Raw genomic sequence first — 14,065 nt, 5'->3', positions numbered from 1 at the left:
TACAATTTTAAAATAGGATCTAGCAAAAGTCAATAATTTGACACTGGGGACAAATGTGGTGAAAACTGATAAGCAACTAAGTCCATCTGTAGTCTCTGGGACAGGTGGCAGATGATAAAAACATCAATTCTTACAAAACTGAATATAAAGGGAAATAGAAGATACAGAGTAGAAAAAAATCAGTTTGTAATTTTAATCTTGTTAAATGATGAGTCCTCAAACAGGTCAGTTTGACTTCAAGTGGCATCTTGACACAAACCTGAAATGAAGAAGGAAACCAAAATCATGTCTGTTGACAGGGAAGTGAGACTTAAAAGATCTAGAGGAGTCCCTATTTCTGACTCTTCTCTTGTCTTCTGTTTTGCTTTCTCCTTTTCGTTTCTATCCACTACCCACTGGTGGAGGGTGGATTTGTCATGTTCCCTGCTCAGTTATCTGTTGGCTACCTGGATGCATCTTTGGTGGCAACTAATTTATCAGTAGCCAGAGAAGCTGTCCAGCTTAGTAGTAATGCTTTATCAATGGAGACAGCTGAAAGGGAAATTCATGAGCCTTACATAACCTAGTCTTATGGTCATTTCCTTTTGTAGCCTTACCATGTATATATTGATCTGAATACATCAGTGAACGAGGACAGACACGGATGGATTTTAAGCAGGAGGCTGCAACTTTATTAATCTCAACGCTGGGAAAGGTTGCTACCCACCCTGTCACCCATACTTTCACATACCAGAAAAATTTAAGTGGTTCTAAAGCAGTGGTTCTCAAAGCCGGTCCGCTGCTTGTTCAGGGAAAGCCCCTGGCAGACCAGGCCGGTTTGTTTACCTGCTGCATCCGCAGGTTCGGCCGATCGCGGCTCCCACTGGCCGTGGTTCGCTGCTCCAGGCCAATGGGGGCTGCGGGAAACGGCGCGGGCCGAGAGGTGTGCTGGCCGCAAAGGCTAGGAGGAAGCCTGCCAGCCCTGCTGCGCGGTGCCATCAACCAGAGAGTCAATGGTCTGGTCAGCAGTGCTGACCAGAGCCACCAGGATCCCTTTTCTACTGGGTGTTCCGATCGAAAACCAGACACCTGGTCAACCCTAGTCCCCATTGAAATCATGTGGAGTAGCTTGTAGGACCAGCGCTGTAGTCAGATCCTGCAAGGTGCTGAGAGCCCTTCCATTAATCCAGTAGGAGGAGTGGAAGGAATTCAACACCTTGCAGGTTCAAGCCCTCATGCCCTCCCTTCTTTCTCATAGGGTCTTATTTGTTCTTATATGGCATAAAGCCCAAGATATATGTAAGGAAAAGGCTTTGATGATTAGATAGTAAAACCAAACTTTATATATAAAAATAAAGCAAAGAAAATTGCATCTAATATACTGTACTCATACAGACAGATAATATGATTTGACATATGCCACAATATGATTTAACTTTGAGTACTTTAGGCAGATATCTAATAATGTGCCACAGCAGTGTTTCCTAAGAGGGAAATAAAAATTGTACTGTATAATTTTCATTTGTACTGTCTTTTGTCTTCTGGTTTAAAGTAATAACAGATTATGGAAACTATGAACCAAATAAATAGGCTTATTTTTAAAATGGAAAATTTTAATTTATTTTTGCCTTGATTTTTTTTATTGCTTTATTTATGAAGGTTTATAAGATAAGATAGTCAATAGATGATAGATAACAAAGTAGTTCAATCATATTTTCTCATTTCAACATTATCTGTCAATGTACTTTGAAGGTTTGTAGAAGACAAAATGTGGGTAACGTTTTTGGAAGGAAGCTCCGCTTTGAGCGCTCTGGATCTGAATGGTACTGAGGTAAAGTACAAATTACTGAAATTATCTGTAGTTTGCTAAATTGTAATTCTTTAAGCACTGTGTGGTTTTCAGGTTTTCTAGATAAATGTTTCTTAGCAGATTAACACTCAGCATGTAGATTTGTAACATTCACTCTCCTTTTGAATTTTATTTCATTATCACTCAGCAATTTAACTATGGTAAACTGCATTTTGCAAATAAGCAGCATTAGCAGGAGAACAACTTGTTAATGTGCAACTTCTGCCAAGCATTTATGTACTTCAATCCCATTTACTTCTATGGGATTCAAGTACATACTTTATGCTTTGCTTAATAGATATGAACTTAAGCCCGGCTTTAGGTTCTTTGCTGAACTGGAACCTTAGTGTAAATATGGGGCCATATTTAGTCCTAGCAGAAGCAGGCAGAACTCATTTGAAGTCATTGTTACCCGTGTTTAGTAATTTAAGCTGCTATACCAGTTGTAAAAGTGCCTGTATCTAAGTAGATCCAAGGCCAAATGGATGAGGTTCTTTGGCTTGTGTATGGAGGAGATCAGACTAGATAAGGGGTGGGGCAAACTATGGCCCACGGGACCGTCCTGCCCGGCCCCCGAGCTCCTGGCCCGGGAGGCTAGCCTCTGGCTCCTTCCTTGCTCCCTCTCCCCCGCAGCCTCAGCTTGCTCACTGCGCCACCGGCGCAATGCTCTGGGCGGCGGGGCAGCGAGCTCCTGGGGCAGCGAGCTCCTGGGGCAGCGCAGTTGCAGAGCCCGGCCTGACCTGGTGCTCTGTGCTGCGTGGTGGCAGCGGTGGTGGAGGCAACGTGGCCCAGTTCCAGCCGGGCGGTGCGGCCGTAGCAACACCAGCTACCGGTGCTCCAGGCAACGCGCTAAGGGGGCAGGGAGCAGGGGGGGTTGGATAGAGGGCAGGGGAATCCAGGGTGGTTGTCGGGGGGGAAGGGGGAGACAGGGTTGAATGGGGACAGGGGTCCCGCGGGACAGTCAGGAAGGATGGGGGGTTGGATGGGGTGGCAGGCGGCAGTCAGGCAGGGGTTCCGGGGGCGGTCAGGGGACAGGGAGCGGGGGTGTGTGGATGGGGCAGGGTTCCCAGAGGGGCCGTCAGGGAACACGGGGGGTTGGATGGGACAAGAGTCTTGGGGGAGGGGCAGATAGGAGGGGGGCTGGGCCACGGGCCCTCCATACAATTTACGAAAACCAATGTAGCCCTCAGGCCAAAAAGTTTGCCCACCCCTGGACTAGATGATCATAATTATCTCTCTGGCCTTAAAATCTATGATAACTTCACTTCTATTAATATTTATTTTTCTGCAAATGAGTTCACTTTTTTATAGTTCTAAGGATGCAAAAAAATGAGGGTTTTTTTGTTTTGTTTTTTGTTTTTGTTTTTGTTTTTTTTACTGGTTTGATACTTTTCTTTTGATTATTTGCTTAAAAAACAAATGTAAGTGTCCTGAGACTACAGTGTGGACTAGGCTCTCATTTTTATGGTAGAGTATATTAATCCAAAATTTAGCACTTCTGTGCATAGGTGCTGGAACTAGGAGTTCAGGTGGTGCTGCAGCACCCCCTGGCTTGAAGTGGTTTCCATTATATACAGGGTTCACAGTTTGGTTCAATGGCTCTCAGCAATCCTGATCCTATTAAAGTTGTTGGGAATTTTGCCATTGATTTCACTGGGACGAGGATTTCATCTGTGGTACATAGTAACTTCTATTCAGATTTGGAATTGGCTAGATCCCTAATAAGACTTTGATCTTGTAATCTGATCTTCACAGGTAGAGTCTTACAACTTTGAAGTCACTGAGGCTCCATACAGGGAGTAGGAGTTCAATTCATGGGTCAGATTGCAGGATTGAATCCTAACATTGTATCAGTCCATATTACAGAATCATCACGATTTGCTTAGCTCATAATTAAGGCTGACTGTCATGACAAAAAAAAGGGAAAATAATTCTTTTGTTAGAGTGAAGAATGCAAAAGTCATACTTTAATTTTTTTTAAATGCAGACAATAGTTTTACATTTATTTTTAATTAGAAAAGTATTAAATAGTAGTAATTAATAGTTAAAAAGCAAGTGAATATGTCAAAATGTCAAAAAAAGAAACAAATCGGTCAAAACTCTTGGAACACGCTTGCTGTGTAATAGGAAGATTAGAATGAAAAAGATCATGCCTTTTCATAAAAAGCCCCAAAAATCATTGTTTTGTCACAGAAATCCTGAAAAACGTAGAGGCTTGTGCATAATATTCTGTATAGCAGAATGTGCTTTTTGTGTTTCTGTATTTTATTTATTTATTTAGATCCCTGATTTTTAGTGCTTAGTTGTTAATTTTTGTACTTGGAGTATGTCTTTTTTTATCATGTGGAAATTCAGCTTTTAGGAAGGATCATAAACATTAACTTGAAAAACTCAGACTGGATCAGAAGTTTGGAAGAGGAGATGAATCTAGAGAAGATGGTTGGATTGCCTTCATCGACCAGTTCCACTTTGCTTTGTGAAGATGCTGAGGTTTCTGCAGACTATGATATGGAAGGTCTGAATCAAATTAACTTCTTTCCATCCTAGATATATTACTTAATTAAATTGTTTAAGAGATGTATAGATTTATTTTAACTTTATGCCAAACAATCCAAAGGTGATCAATTTAAAAATCAGAGACTCTCCAGCAACATATGCATAGCTTGCACAGTAATGTTAGTTTTGGTTTCAGTTTGCACTGTATCTGTGCTAGTGGCTTTGATTAATTTGCCATCATTTTTTTTTCTAGATTTGCTGGGTATTGTTCAGAGGCATAGGAGGAACTGGGAATAAAAGCTGAGGTTTTCAAAGGGTTTTAATTAGGGCTGTCGATTAATCGCGGTTAACTCATGCGATTAACGCAAAAAAGTTAATTGAGATTAAAAAATTACTCATGATTAGTCACAGTGTTAAACAATAGAATACCAATTGAAATTTATTAAATATTTTTGGGTGTCTTTCTACATTTTCAGATATATTGATTTCTATTACAACACACAATACAAAGTGCACAGTGCTCATTTTATATTGTTATTTTTATTACGAATATTTCCACCGTAAAAATGATAAACAAAAGAAATAGTATTTTTCAGTTCACCTCGTAAGTACTCTAGTGCAGTCTCTTTATGGTGAAAGTGTAACTTACAAATGTAGATTTTTTTTGTTTGTTTTGTTTTTGAGTATACTTATGTAACAATGTAAAACTTTACAAGTCCACTCAGTCCTACTTCTTGTTCAGCCAATCGCTAAGACAAACAAGTTTGTTTACATTTATGGGAAATACTGCTGCCTGCTTCTTATTTACAATGTCACCTAAAAGTGAGAACAGGCGTTCGCGTGGCACTTTTGTAGCTGGCGTTGCAAGGTATTTATGTGCCAGATATGCTAAACCTTCGTATGTCCCTTCATCCTTTGGCCACCATATCAGAGGACATGCTGCTGATGCTCATTTAAAAAAAAAATGTATTAAATTTGTGACTCAACTCCTTGGGGGAGAATTGTATGTCTCCTGTTCTGTTTTATCCGCATTCTGCCATATATTTCATGTTGTACGTCTTGGATGATGACCCAGCGCATGTTCATTTTAAGAACACTTTCACAACAGATTTGACAAAACGCAAAGAAGGTACCAATGTCGGATTTCTAAAAATAGCTGCAACACTCAACCCAAGGTTTAAGAATCTGAAGTGCCATCCAAAACCTGAGAGGGACGAGATGTAGAGCATGCTTTCAGAAGTCTTAAAAGAGCAACACTAGGATGCAGAAACTACAGAACCCGAACCACCAAAAAAGAAAATCAACCTTCTGCTGGTGGCATCTGACTCAGACGATGAAAATGAACATGCATCGGTACACTCTGCTTTAGATTATCAAGCAGAACCCATGTACTCGAATGGTGGTTGAAGCAAGAAGGGACATATGAATCTTTAGCACATCTGGCACATAAATATCTTGCAACACCAGCTACAATGGTGCCATGCGAACACCTGTTCTCACTTTCAGGTGACATTGTAAACAAGAAGCGGGCAGCATTATCTCCTGCAAATTGTAACCAAACTTGTTTGTCTGAGCAATTGGCTGAAGTAGGACTGAGTGTACTTGTAGGCTCTAAAGTTTTACATCGTTTTATTTTTGAATGCGGTTATTTTTTGTACATAATTCTACATTTTTACGTTCAACTTTCATGACAGAGATTGCACGACAGTACTTGTATTAGAGGAATTGAAAAATATAATTTTTTTCCAGTGCAAATATTTGTAATAAAAATAACTTGAGCACTGTATACTTTATATTCTGTGTTGTAATTGAAATCAATATATTTGAAAATGTAGAAAACATCCAAAAATATTTAAATAAATGGTATTCTGTTATTTAACAATGCAATTAATCACGATTATTTTTTTTAATTGCTTGGCAGCCCTAGTTTTAATGAAATTAGGCTTCCAACTCCCATTGAAAGGCAATGAGTGGGGCAACTAACTCTCTTAATCTACTTTGAAAATACCAGATAAAATGACCAGAGTGAATTTAGGTATGTAAAGTGGCTGATTTTATACCTTGATCAAAAGAGGAAAAATGTGGACTCTTACTGATGGAAGGAAATTAGGTTCCTTTGATTTTAAAGCAGTTACCCTTGTTATCAGCATCCTCCATAAGAGGTTTGATAGTTTACAGAATGGCCTTTTTTTTCATTGCGGGAAGAAAGGGATCTAATAACCAGCCAAATGAAGAATATAGACGTATGCATTACTGATTAAATAGGATTCCTCCTCTGGTTATCTGGCTCAGAGAGTAGATATATTTGAAAATAGGTACAGTATTGCTAATCTTCACATTGTCTCTGGAAGAAAGACAAGAGGCAGTGGATGTGGTTTAATTAAGCCACAACTTTATTCACTTAACATATCTCTGAATAATAATAAGCACCTGCACTGTCTACCTGCCACACCTACTGCCTATGAAATTGTGACATCTTAACCTAATCTCTTTACCTACTTCACCAGGTCCTTGACCTGCTCCCTAGAAAGTCAAAAACCCACCCCAAATTTGCCAATCTAGTGATGGGGGAAGGGGGAAATTCCTTTCTAGCCCCAAAAAGAAAAAAAGTGAACTAGCACAAGCCCACAGCCGGTCTTGAAACCAGGTCCTACTCTGTTCACATGAGAGGGAGGGTGAGTGGTGCAGATCAATGACTGAGGAGAAAGAGCGTGAATTCCTTTCAGAATATATAGGGTATAAATACCTCTCCCTTCCCCCAGTCCATATGGTGGGTCAGTGCCCCCACCAGGTTCAGCCATTTCCAGTTCTCCCCTTGATGCTGCTCGGGTTAGTCTGTTCACTTTTCCTGCCTTCGTAACCCAAATGCAGTAGGGACATTTAACGGAGCCCCAGGCTCACTTTCCTGCTGTCCAGACAACGATCCACTGCATTAAGTTGCAGTGAGCACGTTGTGGTAGCTCAGGAAAAGATTTGTTACGGCTAAGAAGGTACTGTACTGAAGAGGAAGACTTCAGGTCACTGTACTGATATCCTGAGGTTTCACTCAAGCTACAAGAAAGAGAATTGGTCAAGCAGGATTGGCAATTTTTGAATGTGCTAGAGGGGAAGTAGAAGACTTCCAGACCTTCCTATACTGTCTGAAGAAGTTGAGTATGTCAAAAAGAGCTGAACACACGTGATTTCATCATCTGTATTCATATTCCCTAACTAACTGTGAGTTGTATTCTCTGGCTGCAGTTTGTTTATTTGACAACTCAAAGTTGTTAATACAGCTTTTTGTTTATCATTGTCAAAGTTAGACTCAGGACTCATAGTTTGTCAGACCACTCTGTTTTATTAGCACAGCGCTCTGCTAATACATTCAGATAATGTGAGCCTCCATGCAAGATTCAAACAGTCTTATTTATACAGATAAAAGGGTGCGAACTAAACAAAGGGACAGAGAGAGCAAAATTGTAAAATATGCATGGAGCACAATATGCATATCCTGCTTCCTTGTTAACTCTTTTCGATCTAAGACTAATGCTTCACCAATTGCCCTTAAGTGGCAAGTTAAGCAGTTAATGTCTGCTTTTCTGCCCCCCTGGCTTGCAGCATTTCTCATTTCTACTTAAAGGTACATACAGCATTCTTTAATTCATTCTATTTCTTTAATATAATTCATTTCACTTTCACAATCCCTCCTTTCGGTCAAGCTTACGCAAAGACCAACAATTACTGGGTTCCACATATTAATAGTTCTTTATCTCTTGGTTCATCAGTGATATTTAACATCATCATATTAGCACTCTGTTTTGGGGCAGTCACCTTGGTGGCATACCTTGCATAATTCTGGATACAACAGGAGATTAACTGAAAACATACAAAAATAATTAGGATTCCACACAGGATAGTCAGGGCTCCCTGAAACAACCAGTTTCCTATGCCAGAGAAATTGAATAGGTTACTTAGCCACTTCCATAAAGAACTTGGCTCTTCATGGGGAAGATATGCAATTTGTTCTAAGTGACTAGCACGATCTATTACCTCATTGGTGTCGTCAGGTATGAACACACAACATTCTTTTCCAATGAGAGCACAGGTCCCTCCTTTGGCCGCCAGCACTATGTCCAATGCCTGACGGTTTTGGAGGGCCATCTGTCGGATCGCCCCTGTTTCTTTGGCCAGGGTCTTTAAACTCTCTCCGGTTTCATTTGCCATTATTTCAACTACTGCTTGTAACCTTAGGAGCCTTTTTGCATGGTGTATTACTCCCCCAAGTGGGATAAGGGAACTGCCAATGGCCTCTTCCCAGGTCAAGGGGCTTATCAGATGCCCAATGGTATGTAAATAACATAAGTCCCTTCTTCTTCGCCTGAAATTACGAAGGCGTTCTCGTGGGAAGGACCCTAGCACTCGGAATTGTGGGAAGAGTCAGGCGGGATAACAGATACCTGACCAGTTAGCTGGTAACACAGTATAAGCTTTGGTCCCACAAACCCAATAATAGCCTATTAAGGCTGGGAAGGGTCGGTTGCACCCATTTGTCACATAGGTGCCTACAAAGGAGGAGTAATATCCTCCAAAGGGCACAGGGTAATTCTCCTTACGAGGAGTGGTGTTATTTGCATGGCATTGAAAGATTGTATTGTTTTCACTAAGATTACTGTAGGGGGAACAGGAGATTGATTTTTCTGTTTGATCCCAGGTCGAGAAAAAATTCATATCCCCATACCCGGCCCGCCACTCTTTAGTTTTGTTCGAATAATCCCATACACCATTGGCCACAATATGCTGAAGGCAATGACTTTTTCCCAGATTCAGCCCTGTCCCATTACACACCCAACACCAATGACCTTTTCCCTCCACCACACTTATCCATTTAGATACATTTATTCCCACTGCTTCCCAAGTGTCATTATTGTTCCATGTTTTGTTAAACGGACGAGGTCCTCCAGTGAGGTCTGGGGAATTGAGTGGGATTGCCAGGACAGGAACACCAGCTTGAGAGTGGGCTGGGATGTGGCTGCAGACCCAGCAATTAGAAATATTAAGAGTCTGAGCTATCCACACTTGCTGCTGGATAAAAGAATTGTCATTGTGGACTCCCCAGACCTTAAGACACCAGCAGCCGAGGAACAGGCGCCACCAGAGGCTCATGTTGGAGGCAAGGCCCTTCCGGTTCTGACAACCTCAACGGAGGGAACCGCAGTCATGGTTTTACATCCACCAGGCAGCAGGCGCTAGGCTCACTACTGCTTCTTTTTGGGCCTTGCTTTAGGTCCTCGTCTGCTTCTGGCAACCCTTACGAGAGCGTAGATGGTAAGGTATTGCAGGCTGTTCCTCTACGTCTTCTTCTGGAGTCAAAATTGACTCTGCGTGGTCCTGAGGTGATTGGTTTGCTGGGGGGTGCCTTCTTACACTGCGAAGCATGTATGCACGCTGTGATGCCAGACAGTTTAACAGCCATCTGGATAGTAAGCAGTACCTGATGATTCTTTGATGTCCTTTAAGTCTCTTTACTTCTTCTTCCTTGACTCTGGCTATAACAATGGCCTTCACACCTTATCTTTTCCTGATGCATACATTCCTTATTCACACAGATTGGGAATACAAACAGTAGTATTTTATATAGAGCAAAAAGGCATTGCAAATTAAACCTTGCTAAGTTTTACAATCAATAACCAAGACAATTTACACTGAGACCCAGGCCTTCAATGTTCCTCTAATCTACTTAACATAGACACAATAGAGAATCCTGTTTCTTACTTACTAAACCTTAAAACAAAGAAATGTATATTTAACTAGAGGCCTACTTTGTGATACATATAGGAAACCATAGTAGACATTATAACTTATTCTAAAACAAAAGGGTGACCATAATCAGTCATAAGGATTGTTCTGGTCTGTCATTCCTTTCTGCTGTTCAAAAAGGGTGGCTGACAGGGATGAAATCAAATCATACATTAATTCTTATGGGACATTATAAGATCCTGCTCCTACATATCCCCCTTTTGACACTAAGATTATTAATCGCCAGTGTCACTTCTTATTTAGTCCACATAATAGAAAATACTGGGAGGTGATTTGGGCCTGTGGCTCTAGCTTTGCATACATTTGTTTTATCCAACAGCACATTTTAAACGTTACAATTAAACACATACAATTTAAAATAAAAAACAATTAGGGTTAGTAACATTAGTACGCCAGTAGTTGTGGGAGACCATTCAGAAAATATATTATACCAATGGTAAGCTGTTATGTCTTTCTGCAGTGGCAATTCTTAACATGTTGCCATTTGCATGTATAATATGAATGGTTTGGTTTCCCACATTGCCCTTTTGTTTGTTTTAGGAACTGTTACCTTTTTACCTTTTGTAAACACATTACTTACATTACATTTACATTTGTCTATTGGAAGGTTGCTAACACTTCCATTCTTTTAAAACACTTTCCCCCCCAAGAATTAACACATACACATAGCCCATTATACAGTACGTTGGTCTCATTATTCATTTTATCCCACATACAGGATCCTAGTGAGATGTCTTTACTACAGGGCTTTGGAGCAACAGGCATGGATGGATAAGCATACCCACTTTTATTTGTTTCTTATTAGGTTGTCCTGTAGCTGATATTAGCTTTTTCTGAAAGACAAAAATAACATTTTTTCTACCCCTTTTGGGGTGGCATTCATTATTGCTTGAAATATTCCTTTCTTTTACAAATACCCTTGCTGATTGCATGCAAAACAAGAGGAATTACCTCTATATTTTCCTGTGTTTTTGTTCTATAGGCAGGCCAGGTTTTAATGGCTTCTATCTTTTAAGAGTTATGGGGAAATTATCCCACTGTTCAGTCATTAAATCCATGAGGTGGTGTACCTCAGTTTTCCCTTTACAGCAGACCAAGGTTACAATGTCTTTCCTGCTGTATTAAGCTTTAAGTTTGTTCACAGGTAACAGCTGAAAAGCATCATTACCATAAAGGATTTCTTTTATCCCCAAAAAATCATACACATTATACATTGTTACAGGGGTACTTATTAACATTAAATTTATTTTAATTAAAGGTATCTTGTTATACCGTGCCTTTTATTTAGACAATTTGTTTGCTGACCAGGTATGTTCTTTATCTGCAACTTCTTTGTGCTGGCAGTTCTCTCACTTCCTTTATCAGTTAGATAATTTGCATCATCACAGGCTTGGCTTTTGGATTCAAAACCATTAGCAGAGCTCAGAGACTCTGTCTTAAAAGGAACACAATCAACTTTTACCAGAATTTTGATTACTTTTAACTCTTGCTTCCAAAACACACAGATCTGAAAAAGAAAACACAGTCTATTGTGGCTCCTTTAGAGCCCTAATAGGATTTTAATTAAGTAGCATGTTTCTTTTGCATTTCTTTTACCCCCTCTATAATATACACTGCACACTTCTGCACATTCCTTCTATACTTTAACTTTTAAAACATTAGCCATATTAATTTTTACATAGGGTGTAACTGTTTCTTTTGTTCTTACAGAGTTTTATGTACCCTTATCAAAGTGACAGTCTGATTACACAGAGCCATTTTAAGGCTCAGTGTTTCTAACATTGCTTCTTTTTGTTTTGTGCACCTCACCCCTGCTGTTGCTTCAGAGGGCCACTGTCTTTATTCTTTTCCTACAGCTTTCATTTGCTATTTTGTTACAAAAACAAACAAACAAACAGAATCCAGAATCTCTCCCTATTTTTCTGATTTTGACTGTCCTGCTGCAGTCATGACTTGGTCTTTATTTGAAAACATTTAAATTTTGTAAAGAATCAAGTTACCCCTTAAGGGTTAAATACCAAATCTCAAAGTCAACCAACTCTGATTACCTGTGTCTGGCAAAAAGGTCTGTCAGTTTTGCAACTTTGAATTAAAAGAGTCAAATGGATTTTTAGTAGAATTATAAACAAAACAAAACCAATTTATCTTAAACTTACAAAACAGGAGTTTTACAAACCTCACATATTCCCACAGACAGACAGATACATACACATTTTCTCTCCCTTAACATCCCTCTTACACTGCTTTTGTTTTTACATAGCTGTACATAAATTACATTACCTTTATACATTTGGGGCAGTTAAGTTCCAATAGAACCCCCCCATGTTCTTTTAGCAAATTTGACTCAATTGTCCATAATCAAATTATTTTAATTAGATCACAAAGTTTAACTGTTTAATTCTCTCCAGCCTCTGTAGAGTTAACTTTTCACTCTCTTTCCTTAAATCACTTGTTTATTTCCCAAAATGACACCTTTATCAACTCAGATTTCACCGTTTTAAGTATTGTTCCAGGGGTTCATACTTGCACTTACTCCTGACACTATGCCCTTAGGGCTTCCAACCTGTTTTTTTTTTTTTTTTTTTTTTAGTTTCTTTATCTGTTGCTTGCCTGCTTGTCTGGGCCCAATCCCGCTTTTTCCAATGAACCATTTTTGTGAGTGATATTGTGGTCATTTCACAATTTTGAAAGAAATGCTTAAGGAAAGGGACCAGGAAGGGTGGGGGCTAGTTGAGGAGCCCACCCTCCTTGCTGAATTGGTAATGGAACACTAAAGAATCAGTTTCTGAGGCAGACAACGAAGGGGAACAGAACAAGGGGCATTTTATCCTTTTTACAATGAGAGGGGAGTATGAAGGGAGTTGGGATCGATCCGGGGTTGTTGTTTTTTTTGTCAGAGAACAGGGTGAAGGGGAGCGCTCAGTCTGGTGGTGGGAGAGGAGTCTTTTAATAAAGCTTTTAATTTATTATTTGAATATTTGAGAGAGGCGAGTTTTGATTTTGTCCACCTACGATTTGCCTCTTCCCACCACTGCATGAAACAATTAACCTCTCCTTTAGCCAATTTAGTTTTAGGCTGGCCGAGTTTGTTTTTTTAAGATGTCCACTCGGTCCTTGTTCCAAGGTTTTAACAGTGGCCACTGAGTTTTGGGATCTCCCTGAGTTAGCCTAGACCATTTTTCCAGAAATTTACAGGAGTCCGGACCCTTCCTAAAACTGAGCCAGCGTTCCTTTAGGGAACTGTCCTGACTTAGACGTCTGGTTACCAATACAGGAGGACTTTACACACACCAATCACACAAGAAGGAAATTCGGGTTCGTCAGAGCGATGCCCGGTGCAACACACAAAAGGAGCCCACAGGCTACTGACTCAATCGCCCTTGCTTTCACACCAAGGGTTTTACCCAAGGTGTGGTGCGGCTGCGATTGTGCAGATTTCACTCACTCAGACCTCGGGGACAGGAACCCCTTGGTCGGCCGATCCCCGGACGGAGATGGCACCCAGACTCAAACGCTCCACAGGAGGACAGATAGACACAGAGACAGGACAGTCCTCAGTCCGGACAAAACACAGAAATAATTACCTGACCAGATTCCTGATGTCAGATCCCGGGATCCCAACCAGAACAGAGTGGGAACCAACAGGTTCAATGGCGTAGACCTCACTGTGGTCGTGCACCCTTCCGTTCAGGAGGAGGACCGCTCGGGCCAAATGCCCAGGTGCCGGCTACCACGGTCGTCCTACAAAAACGGTCAGGAATCACACAGCCCCAGTGAAGACGGTTGCCATCTCGGTGGAACCTCCAAATTGTCAAAGTTAGACTCAGGACTCATAGTTTGTCAGACCACTCTGTTTTATTAGCACAGCGCTCTGCTAATACATTCAGATAATGTGAGCCTCCATGCAAGATTCAAACAGTCTTATTTATACAGATAAAAGGGTGC

The 14,065-nt window shown here is 40.6% G+C and overlaps 1 protein-coding gene across 15 annotated transcripts in view; it reads left to right on the top strand.

The window, feature by feature from the left end:
• SYNJ1 (synaptojanin 1) overlaps positions 1-14,065 on the top strand; it is a 118,659-nt gene that overhangs the window by 67,410 nt on the left and 37,184 nt on the right. For all 15 annotated transcript variants that reach the window (XM_065577052.1, XM_065577041.1, XM_065577032.1 and 12 more), the window contains 2 exons: positions 1,732-1,810; positions 4,184-4,343. In XM_065577052.1, the coding sequence (XP_065433124.1) occupies positions 1,732-1,810; positions 4,184-4,343 (239 nt within the window). The remainder of the gene's footprint in view (positions 1-1,731; positions 1,811-4,183; positions 4,344-14,065) is intronic.

This window comes from Chrysemys picta, chromosome 1, assembly GCF_011386835.1.
Source record: "Chrysemys picta bellii isolate R12L10 chromosome 1, ASM1138683v2, whole genome shotgun sequence".
Classification (NCBI taxonomy): domain Eukaryota; kingdom Metazoa; phylum Chordata; order Testudines; family Emydidae; genus Chrysemys; species Chrysemys picta.
This window is presented reverse-complemented; position numbering and strand designations above follow the sequence as displayed.